The sequence below is a fragment of the Pollicipes pollicipes genome, unplaced genomic scaffold (assembly GCF_011947565.3).
Source record: "Pollicipes pollicipes isolate AB1234 unplaced genomic scaffold, Ppol_2.1 Scaffold_4002;HRSCAF=4701_pilon_pilon_pilon, whole genome shotgun sequence".
NCBI classification, from domain to species: domain Eukaryota; kingdom Metazoa; phylum Arthropoda; class Thecostraca; order Pollicipedomorpha; family Pollicipedidae; genus Pollicipes; species Pollicipes pollicipes.
Window position 1 is genome coordinate 27479982 of NW_023596420.1, and position 17856 is coordinate 27497837.

Sequence of the window (17856 nt, forward strand, 5' to 3'; positions counted from 1 at the left end):
TCGAAGCTGATCTCTGTGGCAATAAGATGTGTTAGGGGAGGGGAAGCCAACACTTATGCCAAATTACCGCCGAGCAGTTTGTGACTACCGCTTAAACGATCGATTAAAAAGATAAACGCACTGCAGTTCATTGCTTTGTCTAACTCACTGGTATTCGATATTCGCGAAGGTGTTTCTGGCAGTCGCCTCCTTGATTTGCGCTGGGCTTATGTCCGTGGCCAGCACGGAACGGAAATGGGAGGCCAGACAGCGGGTGTTCTGTCCACTGCCGCAGCCGACATCAAGTGCTCGATCCAACGGTACCTTCTCCTGTGGATACTCCATGCCAGTGACGTGCATTCTCAACAGTTAACATTTGGTGTTTGGCAAACAGACCAGCAAGAGGAATACAAATACAGTAAGGTTATGGGAAATACAACAATTCTGAAGCCTTCATTTTACTGGCAAGTCACCACAGCCCATTCAGTTTTGCATTTAATAAAAACGTCATAATAGATTAATGCACGCTGTCAATAATGTAATGAATGTTGCATTTCACAACACACATGCCGATACATACATTGGTAATAGTGCCTGTTTGTTACGACAAATAACGGTATTTCTTCACCCATTTTTACTGCTCGAACATCAAATGCTATGACTGAAATGAATATAACGTGCACAATGCGCAAGATTTGCAGCTTTCTTAACAAATATGAAATGATCTACAGGATCTAATCTAGATTGCGTTAAGCATGCAGCCTTGCCTTGACAGCTTGAACAATAACGTTGATGAGAGACGCTGGTGGAACAGGCCGGAACTCTGCATACGCCTTTGCGTGCGAAGGAGCCTCAAACAGTCGATGCATGGCGCAGACGGTGTGGGCTGAAAATGTCCAAGACGAGCCAACATTATGGATAGAGCGGTGCCATGGCTCATACTAGGCACAATATGGCACATTGGGTGTGGACTAAAGGGCCCCACGGTGCGACCCTGAGATCGACGATGTCGACTCCTGCTGGCAGTGAGTGGCGTCATGGGCGCGGATGACGCTCGGTTCCAGCGGGAGCAGCCAGGGGCTGGTCTGCGCGTGTGATGGCAAAGCCAGATCCCCAGGGGGACATCTATCCTTTTGCGCAGACCCAGCTACACAAATAATATAAGTAATGCCGGCCATCAGTTTCCGGCCATCATCACTTGCTCATTTTCACCACCATCCGTTCCCTCGCCTCTCTCTCTCTCTCTCTCTCTCTCTCTCTCTCTCTCTCTCTCTCTCTCTCTCTCTCTCTCTCTCTCTCTCTCTCTCTCTCTCTCTCTCTCTCTCTCTCTCTCTCTCTCTCTCTCTCTCTCTCTCTCTCTCTCTCTCTCTCTTCAGGAACGTGACAAAACTAATTCGTTTTTTAACATCTTGGTCCATTAAAGTGAAACAGAATACCTTAACACACTTGGGTGGGGGGGGGGGGGCGAACTGACCCCCCCCCGAGGATTTTTCCCGAATGGTTTTTGAACGTCGCAGCGCAGTCACGCCAAATTGTACATGGCTGTAGAAAATTGCGTAGCAAATCGCTTGGCACGCAAATTTTAAATGTACCTTGTAAGGTCGCTGACCTATGACAGGTCAACGTCAGGTCATGGTTTCAGCGAAGGCAATTTCTAGGGAATCGTTCAATCTCAACAACGGAGTGTTTTACGGAGACATACATCTTTGAGATGTCTTTTCTTAGGCATCACAAATATTTAGTGAGCAGACTACTTCACCTAAGGTCGGGTATGAAGGTCATCCGAGGTCAAAACCAACCTGATTTATTACTTTAGGGCTTGATGTATGGGATAGTTTCTGGTGCTCATTTTGAATTTATTGACAGCAAGAACCGCATTATACATCTTTAATTGACTTCTTAAAGGTCAGAACAAGCAAACTGACCAAAGATGGCCCGGGTCGAACTTTTTGTTTCGGGAACATACTGCCTAGCGTAATCTTTGTCGCTTATTCGAATGCAAAACTCAGAGCAGTCCTGTATCATTTTGGTCACCATAACCTCCAAAGGGTCAAACGAGGTCAATGACCTCAAATGGGCTTGTGACCTTTTGCTTGGAGACAGTTGCCTAGGTTCGGGGGCGCTTTGGAGACCAACCTGGAATTTGATCTTGTCTGACCTTATTTGACCTGAAGGTCATGACCTAGGAAGCTGAAACCCTATCTAAGTGAGTTCACGCATAGGTCAAGACACCCTGTAAATTTCGCGTCTTTGGCTTTCGTAGTTCTCGAGATCTCTGAGGGGGAGGGGCAAATTGACCCCCCCCCCCCCCCACCGAGCGAAGGGTATCTAGTCGGCCAACCGGGCGCGTTTTAAAGCATAGTAATTTCATGACAGTATTATGGGCATAAAAAAATTATTAACACCACTAATTTGATGCTACACTTTTCACTTTCCCTCCACAGCACTTTTAAAACAAAACAAAGCAAAGGGATTCAATAACAAAATAACAACTTATTCATTGAACCAAAGTATTGCAGCTCAACCGACATTGTCGGCACGATGTGTTTATTTCTAGTAAGTGTGAATCGCATTATAAGGACTCTTGTTTCAGGCGCCCCACACCAATAAACGCATATGTACCGCACCGAAAATGTTGCCTTTGATTCGTTCTTTGGTTTCCGCGGCTTGGCTTCCGTCCTTGGGATTCCTGTCGGCATAGTATCTCGGTAGGGTATGTCTTTGCATGTCAGAGCGGTCTTTAGGTCTCGCCAATTGGAATTATACAAGAGGTGCACTACTTTAAGGGGGTGCTACTACAGTCCGTCCTCACATAATGGCAGCATCTTACGGAGATGCATGACTCATAGTCATTGGGCCGAAGTGTTGCAGCTCAACCGACATTGTCAGCACGCTGTTTATTTCTAATAAGTGTGAATCGCATTATCCGGATTAGTGCGTGAGGTGCACTGCGCTAATAGACGTATGTGTGCCGTACCGAAAACGCTGGCTTTGCTTCAGCGTTCGGTTCCCGGGGCCTGGTCCGTATCCTTAGGATGGCTATTGGCATGTTACCTCGGTAGAGTATGTCTACGGACGTCAGAGTGGTTTTCAGGGCTCGCCAATCGAACTCATGCAAGAGGTGCACTGCTTTAATAGGGTGCTAATGCAGTCCGTCCGCACGACATGACGGAGGCATCTCACGACAATGCATGAGTCAGAGTCATCGGACTGAAGTGTTGCAGCTCAACCGACATTGTCAGCACGATGCGGTGCTTACTTCCAGTAAGTGTGAGTTGCATTATATGGACATGATGGCGGCATCTCACGACAATGCATGAGTCATAGTCATCGGACCGAAGTGTTGCAGCTCAACCGACATTGTCAGCACGATGTGTTTATTTCCAATAAGTGTGAATTGCATTATCCGGACTCGTGTATGATGTGCACTGCGCTGATAGGCGTATACGTGCCGTACCGAAAGCGCTGGCCTTCCTCCAGTCCTCCGTTCCCGGGGCTTGGTCCATTTCCTTAGGACTGTTGTTGGCATATTATCTCGGTAGAGTATGTCTCTGAATGTCGGAGCGATTTCATGTCTCACTTACTGGAATTGTACAAAAAGTGCACTACTTTAAGAGGGTGCTACCACAGTCCCTCCGCACGACATGATGGCAGCATATCACGGCAACGGAGTAGTCATATTAATTGAATTTAAGTGTCGTAGCTTAAACGACATTGTCCGCGCGATGCGATTATTTCCAATAAGTCTGAATCGCATTGTCCGGGCTCGTGTATGAATACAGTGCGCTAATAGACGCATATGTGCCGTTCCGAAAATATTGGCTTCGCTTCGGTGTTCGGCTCCCGGGGCTTGGTCAGTTTTTTTTAAGATTGCTGGAAGTGTTTCAGTTCCACCGACACTGTTAGCTCTTTGTGTGGTCTATTTGGAAATACAAATTCAAGTTTCGCAACTGGAAATAATTTAGGAGGCACAAGAAGCGCAATAATAAGGTAAGAGTGAATGCGCCTTTCTGGCATTGGGCCGTCTGCGCGCGATGGGCCGTAAATTATCAGATATTTGAGAAAAATGGTCAAAATTACAGTATGTACGAAGGTTAAGGGCATCAACAAAGAATTTGAGACACGAATGTAAAGAGCTGAGATATTTTCTTGGCTGTTCGTACGTCCGTGATTTGGTCATTATGTTGCCCTTTAAGTACATGTCATAAACCGTCTGCTGTCTGTGTGTTAAAAACCACGCTACTGGTTTGTTGCTGAAATTATGACAGTGTCAGATGATCATTTCTTGAGAATGGTAGGCAATCATACGAGCATTGTGGGTGCCAATGGTCGAAACGACGAAATGCGTAATGCTAATTGCCTCATTATTTTTGATGCTAAGGACTTCGTTTGGGTTGCATGATTTCAAAGTTAGGCAATTCTGCTAACGCGAGCTGGTTACGCCCGTTTCGTACTGCGCGTACAACACTCGCGGTTGATTTTTCTTCTTCTAAAAAAGGTGAAGTACTTGAGGAATACCCCGCCTTCCATGAGTCACCTCTACGCCTGCAATGCTAGGCGAACGTTTCCCACCAAAACATTGGTAAAAATAGAATGCAACACAATGCATGGTACCACTCACACTGGTGTCCTCCAACTACACCTGATACTCTCTCACACCAATCACGCGACCCGAGCGCGCTGCCCAAGCGCACCGCCGTCCAAACTTGCAGAAGTACGGTAACCCTGGACTGGGCCATATATATGCAAGGTGGCACCGTCCACACTTCACGCTTATCAGCGAGCATCCCTATGTGACGTCATTGGAGAGACAACTTCGACCAGGAGATGATCGTGCACGCGGGAAACTATGGCAATCATTTCGAGCACACGAAAGGTTTGGGGAACGTAGCTGGGAGCGACACGGTATTTATTATGAGGAATCTAATAAAAATCAACCAGAGATTCCATTTTGAAGGAGACTGAAGGACCAAAGTACCCAGATAGCAAATCAATGGAGGAGGGTTTACCACAGCTCGTGCTCAATATGTGCAGGAAGATCGTTCCAATAAACAGACTTAAAATTGAACTCTGGAGCCACCAGTGCCCCCATCCCCCCCCCCCACACCAAGAACAATGGTTGTTCGGTGAACCTGCGTTAGGTGCATCCAACAAACTTAAGAGCCCCATCCAACATTTAGATACTGGTCCTCTGCCGAGCTGATTGTCCATAACGCCAAATGTCCGTGAAGATAGCGATTTATTCAGCGATTTTTACAGCGACGAGTTCCAATTTCCCTGAAAAAATGGTTTCAAGGTCAATTGTGGCGTGAAGACACCAAAATGGCCCTTATTTTGCAATATCATCTGACCTTCCGAGTCAAAAGCTGCGTCAAAGGACGGGGAACTCAATATCACCCAAAAATTACCGGCCGATTTTCAACTTGCAAATGTCAGAACATTAAACACAGAAAAACTGGCGTCCGTCCAAAAATCCTGACCTCTCAAGGTCACCCTTCAAGGTCAAATGCGGGCTCGAAGGACGGAAACTCCGAATCATCCAAAAATTACCGGCCGATTTTTAACTAACGAACATTAGAACATTCATCACAGAAAGAACTGGCGTCCGTCAAAAAGTCCTGACCTCTCAAAGTCACCCTTCAAGGTCAAACGCGGCCTCGAAGGACGGGGAACCCCATATCACCCAAAGATTACCGGCCCATTTTTAACTTCTAACGATAAAAACATTCAACACAAAAAGAACTAGCGTCCGCTAAAGAGTCCTGACCTCTCAAGGTCACCCTTCAAGGTTAAACACGGACTCAAACGACAGCCAACTTCATATCACCCAAAAATTACCGGCCGATTTTTATTTAACAAAGATCAGAACATTCACCACAAAAAGCGTTAGCGTCCGTCAAAAAGTCCTCACCTGTCAAAGTCGCCCTTCAAGGTCAAACGTGGGCTCAAAGGATGGGGAACTCCATATCACCCAAAAATTAACGGCCGATTTTTAGCTTACAAAGATCAAAACATTCACCACAGAAAGAGCCAGCGTCCGTCAAACAGTCCTGACCTCTCAAGATCACCCTTCAAGGTCAAACGCGGGCTCAAAGGGCGGGGAACTCCACATCACCCAAAAATTACCGGCCAACTTTTCTTTTATAAAGATCGGAACATTCATCACAGAAAGAACTAGCGTCCGTCAAAAAGTCCTGACCTCTCAAGGTCACCCTTCAAGGTCCAACGTGGGCTCAGAGGACGGGGGATTTCATGTCACCGAAAAATTACCGGCTGATTTTTAACTAACAAACAGCAGGACATGCATCATACGACGAGCTAGCGTGCGATACATCTCGGAATATTGTCGTTTGCGCATCAGCGCCCACCAAGCTCACGTCGGCTGACGGCCCGGGCAGGGCCACCTAGTGGAATGTATGTACAATAAAGTGTTCGTTTACTCGTTACCATAGTATGCTACTTACCGCCGACTGTACGGCAATTATTTTCATCTTCATCCATGCGCCGTGGAACGGGACGTTCAGGCCAGGGGCCCCACGCAGCTCGGTGTCCGTTGTGGTTTTAGTGCAAAAGTGACTGGGTTTTATTTCCCCGCGTGGTCCAGGTATGAACACGTTGAATCACAGTGCAGTTCAAATTTTAAACAGAGCTTGTGGCCGCCCTGTGAACATGGCTCTGGGGTGTCATCAGCCGCCCTGAGATTCCCCATCTCGTCTGTAGACTGGATGTGGATAGTCGTCGGGTAATCTCCATTCGCCTGTGAAGAGACGCCGGTTCTCGTGAACCTCGCCTGTGGAGATCGAAATCATGATTATCATTATCTCGGCTGCCTCCCACTGATCCTGGCGGTTCTCTGTGGATAGTTTGCTCAGTCTTTCTCTCTCCTCCCCGCCGGCAGGGTCAGGCCGGGCCACCGAACCGTGACCCGCTTTGCCACTGAGCCCCTCCAAGTTGGTAAGTGAGGGGACGTCGCCAGAAACGCCCGATAGGCGTTATCTCTTTCACCTGAGTTTTACCTTAATGTTAGAAGAGATGCCCTCTCCCCCACATACTACGCAAATTTTTATCAACACTGATAACCCCGGTATAGGATCTGTCGTACATGTCGACAAATAATTTCAGGATACGTAATTTCCTTCTATAGAGAGAACATGAACCAGTTTCTCACAGCTCAATGCAGATGTAAGAGAGGTGGGTAAAAAACGTGGGGAGTCAGAACCATCTTTTCCGGCACTCCAGATTGAAGTTATAGAACAGTGACCCAATGTTTCGAGAAAATCATTCATCAGCCAGATGAAGTTGACAAGCTTAACTATACTATGTCTGCGGCCCGTTTCCAATCAAGCTATCATGGTGTTATGAATTCCGTCAGATCTAGGAGAAACACTCTTTGTGCGTTCACGAGATGAGCGTAGTTCTACCACAGTGAAAGCAGCGCTAGACATTTCAAAAATGGTGTTAGGTGATTTGAAGCTGACTGGAGCAAACACGCAGTCCCGTTTGTGGCGAATAATCTAGGGTTAGTCGCCCCTAGTATGCAACGCTCGACTGGAGCCAGACCTATTTCGTTTCCTTATTCTAGGGGCTTTGACAGGATACCTCCTGCAAACTTCCGGACTGGGATTGCATTCGGGACAAGCTTTCGCCATATACTCTTCACCCGCTGTCACACTGTAGCGAGGGCCATCTGGCGGTTCATGTTACTGGCATACTCCCTCCGCGAAGAACGCTGCGCCTCACGTGTGGTATGCTTCACGATTGCCCTGGCCCGTTTGAATGCTATGAGGTTCTCTGTCTTAGCTAAACGAGTAAAAATTTTAACGCTCGTTTTTAGTTGAGGATGTGTTCTTTGCATGCATGAGACCACCAAAAGACTGGCATTTTACGTGGTTCAGGTGAGGTCATGGAAATGCGGGTTCACCCCGTAGCTAAGATAGAAGTCGTCACGTTTGAGGTAAGAGTAGGCGCACTGTCACCTTTAACAGGCTCAAACACAAACTTGCATTGCTCAGAAAATCGGAGGCAATCAGCTTTTTTACGTTCCAGTAAGGCGTTCGCCGTCCTGGGTGTGCTGTATTCGCCTTGGTCCAAATGGGGAAATGGCCGCTTCCCCAAGTTATGTGTTCCACGGCCCAAGACAGCCGGGGTCACAGTGCAGGTGAGCAAAGAGAAAGATCCCAATGGCATAGTTACGTGGTTGTTTATGACCAGAATTTAACACGCAGAGACTATTCTGTGTCAATAAACGTTCCAGATGTCGACCGCGGCGGCTCGTGAAACTGCAGCCACAAGCCGTATTGTACGAGTTGAAATCTCTCAACATCAAGAATGGGGAAGAAAGTCGGTCAAAGACCGCCTGCAGCGCAGAGTCAGAAACTTGCTCAGACGGAGGGAGCTATATGCATCACATGGTCAACTTCAGAAGTCCGAGATTAGCCTCGACAGCAACAGCCTGCCGGCCACACAGGTGTACAAGTCCAAAAGGTGAACATGAAGCACTGTCGTGCACTAGCATCCAAACCTCACCGTGGACTTAGCTGGCGCTCGTGATGTTTTTCGGAGCACGCTGTAACCTCACAGTTCTGCCAATGTGCCCAGAGAGACCTCTTTTGAACGCACGCCACGACCGGAATTCTCATGCACAAAAGTCGCTGCAGGTCTAACATATTTGCCCGCACACAACGCAGGTTCCACAGTAAAAAGTTGGTGACATGCTACGGGCGCTGATAAATGAGGTTAGCGTCTAAAACCCATCGTCACAAATCCTTGTAAAGGTGATCGTCGGCACGGTACCTCGCGCCAAACAAGTCCCCGTGGCGACGCTCAGCTTCGGTTGAGCCCGTGCAAACCCTGGGGCGAGGCTTGGGGCTTCCAGCGTCGGTAGGTGACATGGGCTAGGGAGGGGCGCGTTTGACCGCGCAACCCGCCGCCGTGAACCGTTTGGGAGGCTGGGCGCTCCCCCCCCCCCCCCCCCGTTCCTGTCACTAGGTGGGGAAGTAGGAGGCGGCCCTATCGACCCTACCGGAGAGTGTGGCGGGGCTGACATTGGGGCCCGGCCCCCCCCCGTACGCGGCGCAGGGGCTGACCGAGCGGCGCGCCCCGCAGGCCCCAGATCCAGAGACTCCAGGCGGGTACTGCAGGAACGGCCCCGAGGGGCGGCTCCTAGAGCGAGCGACTTCCTGGGATGTTGAGAGCCCTGTGTAGCCTCTCGCATGTTAGATGGATCATTTTTTAAAATAATGTTTCATTTAAGATACGCTGATGGGCGCTCATTTATTCCGGTAAATACCAGAACCCCACGTCTAGCAAAAATGTGCAGCAAAGGTACCAAATTAGACAAATTTTCTTGCTGTGCTCCCAAGTAACTGCGGTTGTAAATGCGAAATTGGCCAGTATACTAAATACGCATTAAACACAAAAGTGGCAGGTGTGCAAAAGTAGGTGATGTCAATATGTAAGGAAAACGGAACAGGACGAGAACAAGTAAGGGCGCCGCAAAATAAAACTTGAAAGGTACTGAGAACATGTTTGATGTAACGCAGGTACTATGAAATCATTTTTGGCTCTCTTGAGCGTGGGCATAATCACGACCCCCGAGATCGCGGGGACAATCAGGACATGAGGGGGGAGGGGGGGGGGGAGACTGGAATCTAGAGACGACAACCTGAACTCGAAATCTAATTTTGAAATGAAAGAATTCAAAAGACAAGCGTTCTTTACGTAAGCTTGGGGAATCACACACATGACATTCAGTACACATACAGAACGAGACAAAAATATAGTTTTTCGTCCCCTAATCTCCTTAGAGGTTCCGCCAACTCTGGACATGACAAGGCAGCCAGAAGACAGGAGATGAAGGATAGGTGGCAACAGGACAGAACAAGACAGGTTAACGTCCGGACAGGATGAGAAAGGACACAGTAGAATAGGATAGAGGAAAAGATAACAGCACAGGGTAGGATATAACAGGGTAGAACAACAGTCGTCATTGGGAATTTACCACGCACTCAGTTGCTGGGACTATATGGCGTCGCCTGCCTCTCACCCTGGCGGGAAGGTAGGGCACTGCGGGAAATCGAACCTCGTACCTCTGGTTTCCCAGGTCGCGCAGTGGTTAACGCAGGCGCATTAACCACTACACTATCGGCACTCTGGGGGTAGCACAACAAATAATCTAAGCAGGTCGGGAAATGAGATAACATGACAGAACCGGGCAGATGAGAAAAAGATAGTACGGTGCAGCATAGCACATAGTGAGGATGGGCAAAGAGAATTCGTCCAAATAAGATAGAATTATCATCCGCAGCGGCCAACGCTATTGGGTTGTACGAAAGCTGCAACCCCGGCCATCGCTGTCCTTGCTCTTAAGATTGCGAGCGTGCAAGGTTTAAAGGGCCATTCCGGGCTGACGGGTCATTCCGTCCCAGCGCGGGGTGCATTCCGGCTGTCATTCTGGCGATACGGGATCCCCCGCTCGATTCGGAGGCCCTTAGAGGGATATATCATACCATCTTGTGCTCCATGAACATGTGCTGAAAGGACTGTGAGCAGTCATGCACAGGAACCAAGGGTATATAAAACGACAGAATGGAGCATTTGGTAGTGGAGGTACCTAGAGTTTGCCCTAAGTATCTCCGTTTCCCGTGCGTGATAGCATGAGTTGCTGCCATTAACGACGTGATGCAACTGTGTCCAGTGCGGTTTGAGGCTGGTGAACTAGGCAAATTGACGTGCATGTTTGAGGTAGCTCATCAGTAAGCTAAACACAATTTAAATCTGAAAACGGGAAATCAACATTGCAAGGAGTCGGGCCAATGCTGCAAGTTGGAGTGCCACAAATTTACTTTCCAGGAATATTTGGTACTTCAATAAAGACCATTTAACACGCGCCCGGGTGGCCGGTTGGATACCCTTCGCTTGGGTGGGGAGGGTCAATTTGACCCTCCCTGAGAACTCGGAAACTAAAAGGGCTGGAGGCACCAAATTCACAGAGCGCGTTGGCCTGTACGTGAAATCACTTAGGTCAAAGTTTGAGTCTCCTAGGTCATGACCCTCGGTTCAAATAAGGTCAAACAAGGTCAAACTCCAAGGTGGTCTTCAAAATCCCCACAGAACCTAGCACCTGTTCTAAGCAAAAGGTCACATGATCATTCAAGGTCAGTAACCTGGTTTGACCTTTTGAAGGTCATGGTGACCAAAATAACATAGCACTGCTTTGCATTTGAATAAGCGACAAAGAGTTAGGCAGTATGTTCCTAAAAGCAAAATGTTGACCTGGGTCACTTTAGGTCATTGACCTATTCTGACCTATAAGAAGTCCGTGGAGGATGTCTAATGCGGTTTATGTTATCTATATATTGGAAATGATCACCAGAAACTATCCCAAACAGCAAGCCTTAGAGTAAGAAGACAGGTTGGTTATGACCTTGGTCTGACCCTTATATCTGACCCTTGGTCAATGTAATTTGGTTATTCAATTGCTTCGTTGTCTAAGAAAGTACCTCAGAGATGTATGGCTTCGTCTAACACTCCGTTGTTCCATCAGATTGAACGATTCACTTGAAATTGACTTCGCTGAATCCATGGCCTGACTGACCTGCCGTAGGGCAACGACCTTACAAGGCATATCCAATTTTGTGATAGCACATGATCCGCTATTCCATTGTCTACAGCGAAGCCAAATTCGGCATGGCTGCGGCTTTTCGTTCGGAAACTATTCCGGAAAAACCCTCGGGGAGGGTCAATTTGACCCCCACCCGAGCGCGTGTTAAAGGGAATGTTTGACATATGAAGACAATGAAACAATCATCAGAAATGAGTGAAATAAACTCACGCATAGCTATAGGTATGCTTCTAAGTGGAAACACCGACCTAGTTAGCAAAATTCTCTGCTTATTAGCTATTCTCCTCAATGCGTCATGGCTTGATAACGTCATCGTACCTTGCACAACATTGATTGAGAGCCAATTGACGGCTGTTTTATCTGGAAATGGCGTTCACAAACGCCAGATATGAACGCCTCGACAAGTCTATCTTGCCTTTCCTTGATCGCCGTATGGTTTATAGAATCGCAGGATTTGAGTGACGTTATTTGACGTCAATAATGCCAAGGTGACTTTGAAATACTCTCCCCGATATATCTTTCTTCATTTTCGTGGGCGTGTACCTCAGATCTAGGGAGGCCCAGGTCTAAAGATAAGTAGACATTGAGAACAGCACCGAAAGGTCTTCAAGATGGCTTTTTCAATTCAAAATGCTGTACAAATGTGGAACAACCCCTTTAAGACTGCTCTTATTCTGCTGGCTTCTTTGCACATGATGTGCGTGCGTCTATGATTCTTCAACAGTCAATGGCTCACGATCAGACAGATGGCGTCCCAGAGAGCGGGAATGTGCGCCGTTAGGGGAACCGGAAAGAAAGGGATGCAGACAGGAGAGAGCAAACTTTTGCTTGTTCAACTGTTCTGAATTCTTTCACGTACATTGGGTGTCTTGAGGCGTTGGGTGCGCCTGATCGGCCGCCGCCGCCGTCCACGAAATGCCGACAGGAGTGACGTGGCGAGGACACCAGCTGGGCTGGCTCGATGCGGCCACGCGACTGTCCTGCGGGTTTTGTGCTTTTTCTGTTGGGACCGCATCCCAGCTCCCCTAGTGGCCAGTCGTGTCGCCACGGTTGGTTGAATTTCAAGATCCTTTTCCCTCTTTTTTCATGGACTTCCTTGATATTTTGGCCGTGATGTCGCATAATTCACCAATTCCTCAGAGAAGACCACTGATCAGAGGTGTTGTATGTACCCGCCATCCTCAAGTTTCGAAGGAGGTGGGCCATGCCTGCAAGGCGGGTGGATGCCACAGATTTGGATACATTGGCTACGAACACAGAGCAAAAGCATTGTGTGACCAGCCACATAGTCCGCGAGACTGGAGTCTAAGTGTGTGTGGGTGGGTGGGGGGAGGAGGGGTGGGCTGCCACTGAATAGGAAACTACACCCTTGCACCCTAGGTCATTGATCTATTGCGTGCGTATGTGTGCATATGAGCATGGCCGGTGACTTGAAAGAGAGCGAACGTAAGAGAGTAATAACCCTCGCCCTGATTCGTCGTTTTTGTAACGAGGACTGATAGTGGGGGTCGGTGTGATAACTCACATCCCTCTGCCGCTTCTAAACTAAAAAAAGAAAATATATAAATCCTAGCAAAAACACCAGTGGCTGTTTGCAACGGTGTCTTGCAAACGAGTTTACTCAATGTTGTTAGGCCAATACTTCACCTTATTATGTCATGTCAACGGTCAAATTTTCATGACCTTTTATTTCGTCAAGCTTTACATGGTCATATTTCCTAGACCATGCCTTGCAGCAACACGAACCTTAACAGACACATTCCTTGTGCAGTTCTGAGCATAACGGTGTGTAGGCTTAGATGTTTTTATTATATATTTATGATATACGACTCCGTTGATGTAGCAGTGTATGCCGGCCGTGTGCGGTCCGCGGGATCGTCGATTGCCACCCACCCACCACCCGCGCCGGGCATACATTGCCGTGGCGTGTTCCACACTCAGAGGAACACAGGGCTGTTTTATGTGGAGCAATGACGAAGACACTGGCCAGTGCTGGATGGAAAGGGGAGACAAGGGAATGTCATGCATGGGCTCAGGTCCGCGTTGCAATGGTGTAATGATGACAGATACATCTCTTCTCGACATATTTGGACGAATTCCCTTTGCCCATCCTCACTATGTGCTGTGCTGCACCGTACTACCTTCTTCTCATCTACCCGGTTCTGTCATGTTATCTTCATTCCTGACTTGCTTAGATTATTTGCTGTTCTACCCCCAGAGTGCCGATAGTGTAGTGGTTAATGGGCCTGCGTTAACCACTGCGCGACCTGGGAAACCAGAGGTACGAGGTTAGATTTCCCGCAGTGCCCTACCTTCCTGCCAGGGTGAGAGGCGGGCGACGCCATATAGTCTCAGCAGCTGAGTGCGTGGTGAATTCCTAATGACGACTGTTGTTCTACCCTGTTATATCCTACTCTGTGCTGTTATCTTTCCCTCTATCCTATTCTACTGTGTCCTTTCTCATCCTGTCCTGCGCGCTAACCTGTCTTGTTCTGTCCTGTTGCCACACATCCTTCATCTCCTGTCTTCTGGCTGCCTTATCATGCCCAGAGATGGCGGAATCTCTAAGGAGATTAGGGGACGGAAAACAATATTTTTGTCTCGCTCTGTATGTGTACCATATGCCATGTGTGTGATTCCCCAAGTTTGCCTAAAGAACGCTTGTCCTTTGAATTCTTTCATTTCAAAATTAAATTTCAAGTTCAGGTTGTCATCTCTAGATTCCAGTCTCTCCCCCCCCCCTCCCCCTCCTCATGTCCTGATTGTCCCCGCGATCTCGGGGTCGTGATTATGCCCACGCTCAAGAAAGCCAAAAACTATTCCACAGTACCTGCATTTAATCAAACATGTTTCTCAATGCCTTTCAACTTTCATTTTGTGGCGCCATTACTTGTTCTCGTCCTGTTCCGTTTTGCTTACATATCGACATCACTGACTGCGTTAACCACTGTTGCGTTAACCACTGTTGCGTTGCGTTAACCACTGTTAACTGCGTTAACCACTGTTGTTTACTTCTTTTTCATGCATACCACTTCTGTGTTTAATGCGTATTTGGTATTCTTGCAGGGGCAGGGCCCCAATGTCGGCCCGCCACACTCTCCGGAAGGGTCGATAGGGCCGCCTCCTACTTCCCCACCTAGTGACAGGGAGGGGGGGGGGGGGCGCCCAGCCTCCCAAACAGTCCACGGCGGCGGGTTGCGCGAGCAAACACGCCCCTCCCTAGCCCTTGTCACCTACCGACGCTGGAAGCACCAAGCCTCGCCCCAGGGTTTGCCTGGCCTCCACCGAAGCCGAGCGTCGCCACGGGGACTTGTTTGGCGCGAGGTACCGTGCCGACGATCACCTGTACAAGGATTTGTGACGATGGGTTTCAGCCGCTAACCTCATGTATCAGCGCCCGTAGCATGCCAACAACTTTTTACAATGGAACCTGCGTGGTCTGCGAAAGAATATGCTAGACCTACAGTGACCTTACGCATGAGAAATCCAGTCGTGGCGTGCGTTCAAAATACCGAGGTCTCTTTGGGCACATCGGCAGAACTGAGACGTTACAGCATGCTCCGAAAAAATGTCACGAGCGCCAGTAAAGTCCACGATGGGGTCTGGATGCTAGTGCACGACAGTGCTTCATGTTCACCTCTTGGACTTGTACACCTGTGTGGCCGGCAGGCTGTTGCTGTCGAGGCTAATCTCGGACTTCTGAAGTTGACCATGTGCTGTGTATAGCTCCCTCCATCTGAGCAAGTTTCTGACTCTGCACTGCAAGTGGCCTTTGACTGGCTTTCTTCCGCATTCTTGATGCTGAGAGATTTCAACTCGTGCCATACAGCTTGTGGCTGCAGTTGCACAAGCCCCCGTGGTCGGCATCTGAAACGGTTACTGACACAGAATAGTCTCTTCGTATTAAATTCTGGGCATAAACATCCCGTATCTATGCCACTGGGTAGAACTTCGGCCACAGATCTTTCTCTTTGCTCACCTACACTGTTACCCCGGCTGTCTTGGGCCGTGAAAGACATTACTTGGTGAAGCGACCATTTCCCCATCTGGATCAACGCGAATACGGCACACCCAGGACGGCGAACGCCTTGTTGGAACGTTAAAAAAACTGATTGCCTCCGATTTACTGGGGGATGTAAGTTTGTGGTTGAACCTGCTGAAGGTGACAGTGCGCCTACTCTTACCTTACACGTGACGACTTCTATCTTAGCTACGGCGAGAACATGCATTTCCATGACCTCATCTGAACCACGTAAAAAGCCAGTCCTTTGGTGGTCTCATGCATGTTAAGAAGCCATCCTCAGCCAAAAACGAGCGTTTAAGCTTTTACTCGTTTAGCTAAGACAGAGAACCTCATAGCATTCAAACGGGCCAGGACAGTCGTGAAGCACACCATACGTGAGGCGCAGCGTTCTTCGCGGAGGGAGTATGTCAGTAACATGAATCGCCAGATGGCCCTCGCTACAGTGTGACAGCGGGTGAAGAGTATATGGCGAAAGCTTGTCCCGAATGCAATCATAGTCCGGACGTTTGCAGGAGGTATCCTGTCAAAGCCACAAGAATTAGGAAACGAAATAGGTTTGGCTCTAGTCGAGCGTTGCATACTAGGGACGACTAACCGTAGATTGTTCGCCACAAACAGGACTGCGTGTTTGCTCCAATCAGCTTCAAATCACCTAACACCATTTTTGAAATGTCTAGCGCTGCTTTCACTGTGATAGAACTACGCTCAGCTCGTGAACGCACAAAGAGTGTTTCTCCTAGCTCTGACGGAATTCATAACACCATCTTAGTTTAATGAGAAACGGGCCGCAGACATGGTATACTTAGGCTTTTCAACTTCATCTGGATGATGAATGATTTTCCAGAAACATTGGGTTACTGTTCTGTAGGACCGGGAAATATATTGTAGTAATATATATTGGAAGACCGGGAAAGGTGGTTCTGACTCCCCATGTTTTTTACGCATTTCTCTTACATCTGCATTATCCTTTTAAATTATGTATCCTGAAATTATTTCTCGCCATGTACGACAGATCATATACCGGGGTTATCAGTGTTCAGAAAAGTTTGCATAGCATGTGGGGAGAGGGCACCTCTTCCAACGTGAAGGTAAAACTCCGGTGAAAGAGAAATGGCCTATCGGGCGCTTCTGGCGACGTCCCCTCACTTACCAACTTGGAGGGGCTCAGTGGCAAAGCGAGTCACGGTCCGGTGACCCGGCCTGACCCTGCCGGCGGAGAGGAGAGAGAGACTGAGCAAACTATCCACAGAGAACCGCCAGGATCAGTGGGAGGCAGCCGAGATAATGATATTCATGATTTCGTTCTCCACAGGCGAGGTTCACGAGAACCGGCGTCTCTTCACAGGCGAATGGAGAGTATCCGACGACTATCCACATCCAGTGCACAGACAAGATGGGGAATCTCAGGGCGGCTGATGACACCCCAGAGCCATGTTCACAGGGCGGCCACAAGCTCCGTACGGGGGCGAGAGTACATAGCAATCGATCATTCCGAATAATTTTCAGTTCTACCAAAAAGCCGCAGGCGGAGAAATGCCGACCACCAGGCCTGGACGGAGGTCAAATATGGAGTCAGGTCAGGAGGTCAAAAGCTCCGGTCAGTGCTCGCTGCCCGAAACGGGTTGTTGGGCTATGCCGCCGAAATGGGAACCAGCCAGGTCACCATCTCGCCCGGACAGAAGAACGTCACCGTCCATGCCGAGAATCGTCGCTCCAAGGGCGGGGGGCCAGACTTCAGCGGCCGACTCCAGGCGGCAGCACCTGCCGGACAGCGAACGACGGGTTAGATGCCTTTGGGTCATCTCCCCCGAACGACCTCACCGCCCGTCTCAGTAACGCGCCCGAGAGCGGGAACGCAGCACAGTCCCGTTGGAGGAGGCGCGGCGGCGGTCGGTTGTCAACAGGGAGCGACGTGTCATTGTCCCTCTTTACTATCGACAGCTGGGCCGCCTGCCGCGGCCCTTCACAGATGACTCCACGACGCCCTCCTCCCACGGTGCAACCGGGGAGAACGGCAGCTAGTTAATCAATCAGAGAATGGCTCGACGTCGTTGTCCTCCGCCGCCTTTGGTAGCTGAGTCGCCGTTCGAGCATCTCGGCCCTGGCGTGGCACCGGCGCGATATGCCCACCGACCGCGGCACAAACCGCAGCGTGCAACAGGAAGCACTTTTGGTAGCCTCGAACAAACACTAGCTGGAGTGGAACGGACTACTTTGTAGCAGAGCAACT

The 17856-nt window shown here is 49.0% G+C and overlaps 1 protein-coding gene across 1 annotated transcript in view; it reads right to left on the reverse strand.

Annotated features, from left to right (window-relative positions):
• LOC119093800 (putative methyltransferase DDB_G0268948) overlaps positions 1 to 17856 on the reverse strand; it is a 36208-nt gene that overhangs the window by 11879 nt on the left and 6473 nt on the right. Inside the window, exons 2-4 of the mRNA XM_037216812.1 lie at positions 17317 to 17387; positions 747 to 865; positions 149 to 309 (exon numbers count right to left, since the gene is read on the reverse strand). Coding sequence (XP_037072707.1) covers positions 149 to 309; positions 747 to 865; positions 17317 to 17323 — 287 coding nt within the window. The 5' untranslated portion in view covers positions 17324 to 17387. The remainder of the gene's footprint in view (positions 1 to 148; positions 310 to 746; positions 866 to 17316; positions 17388 to 17856) is intronic.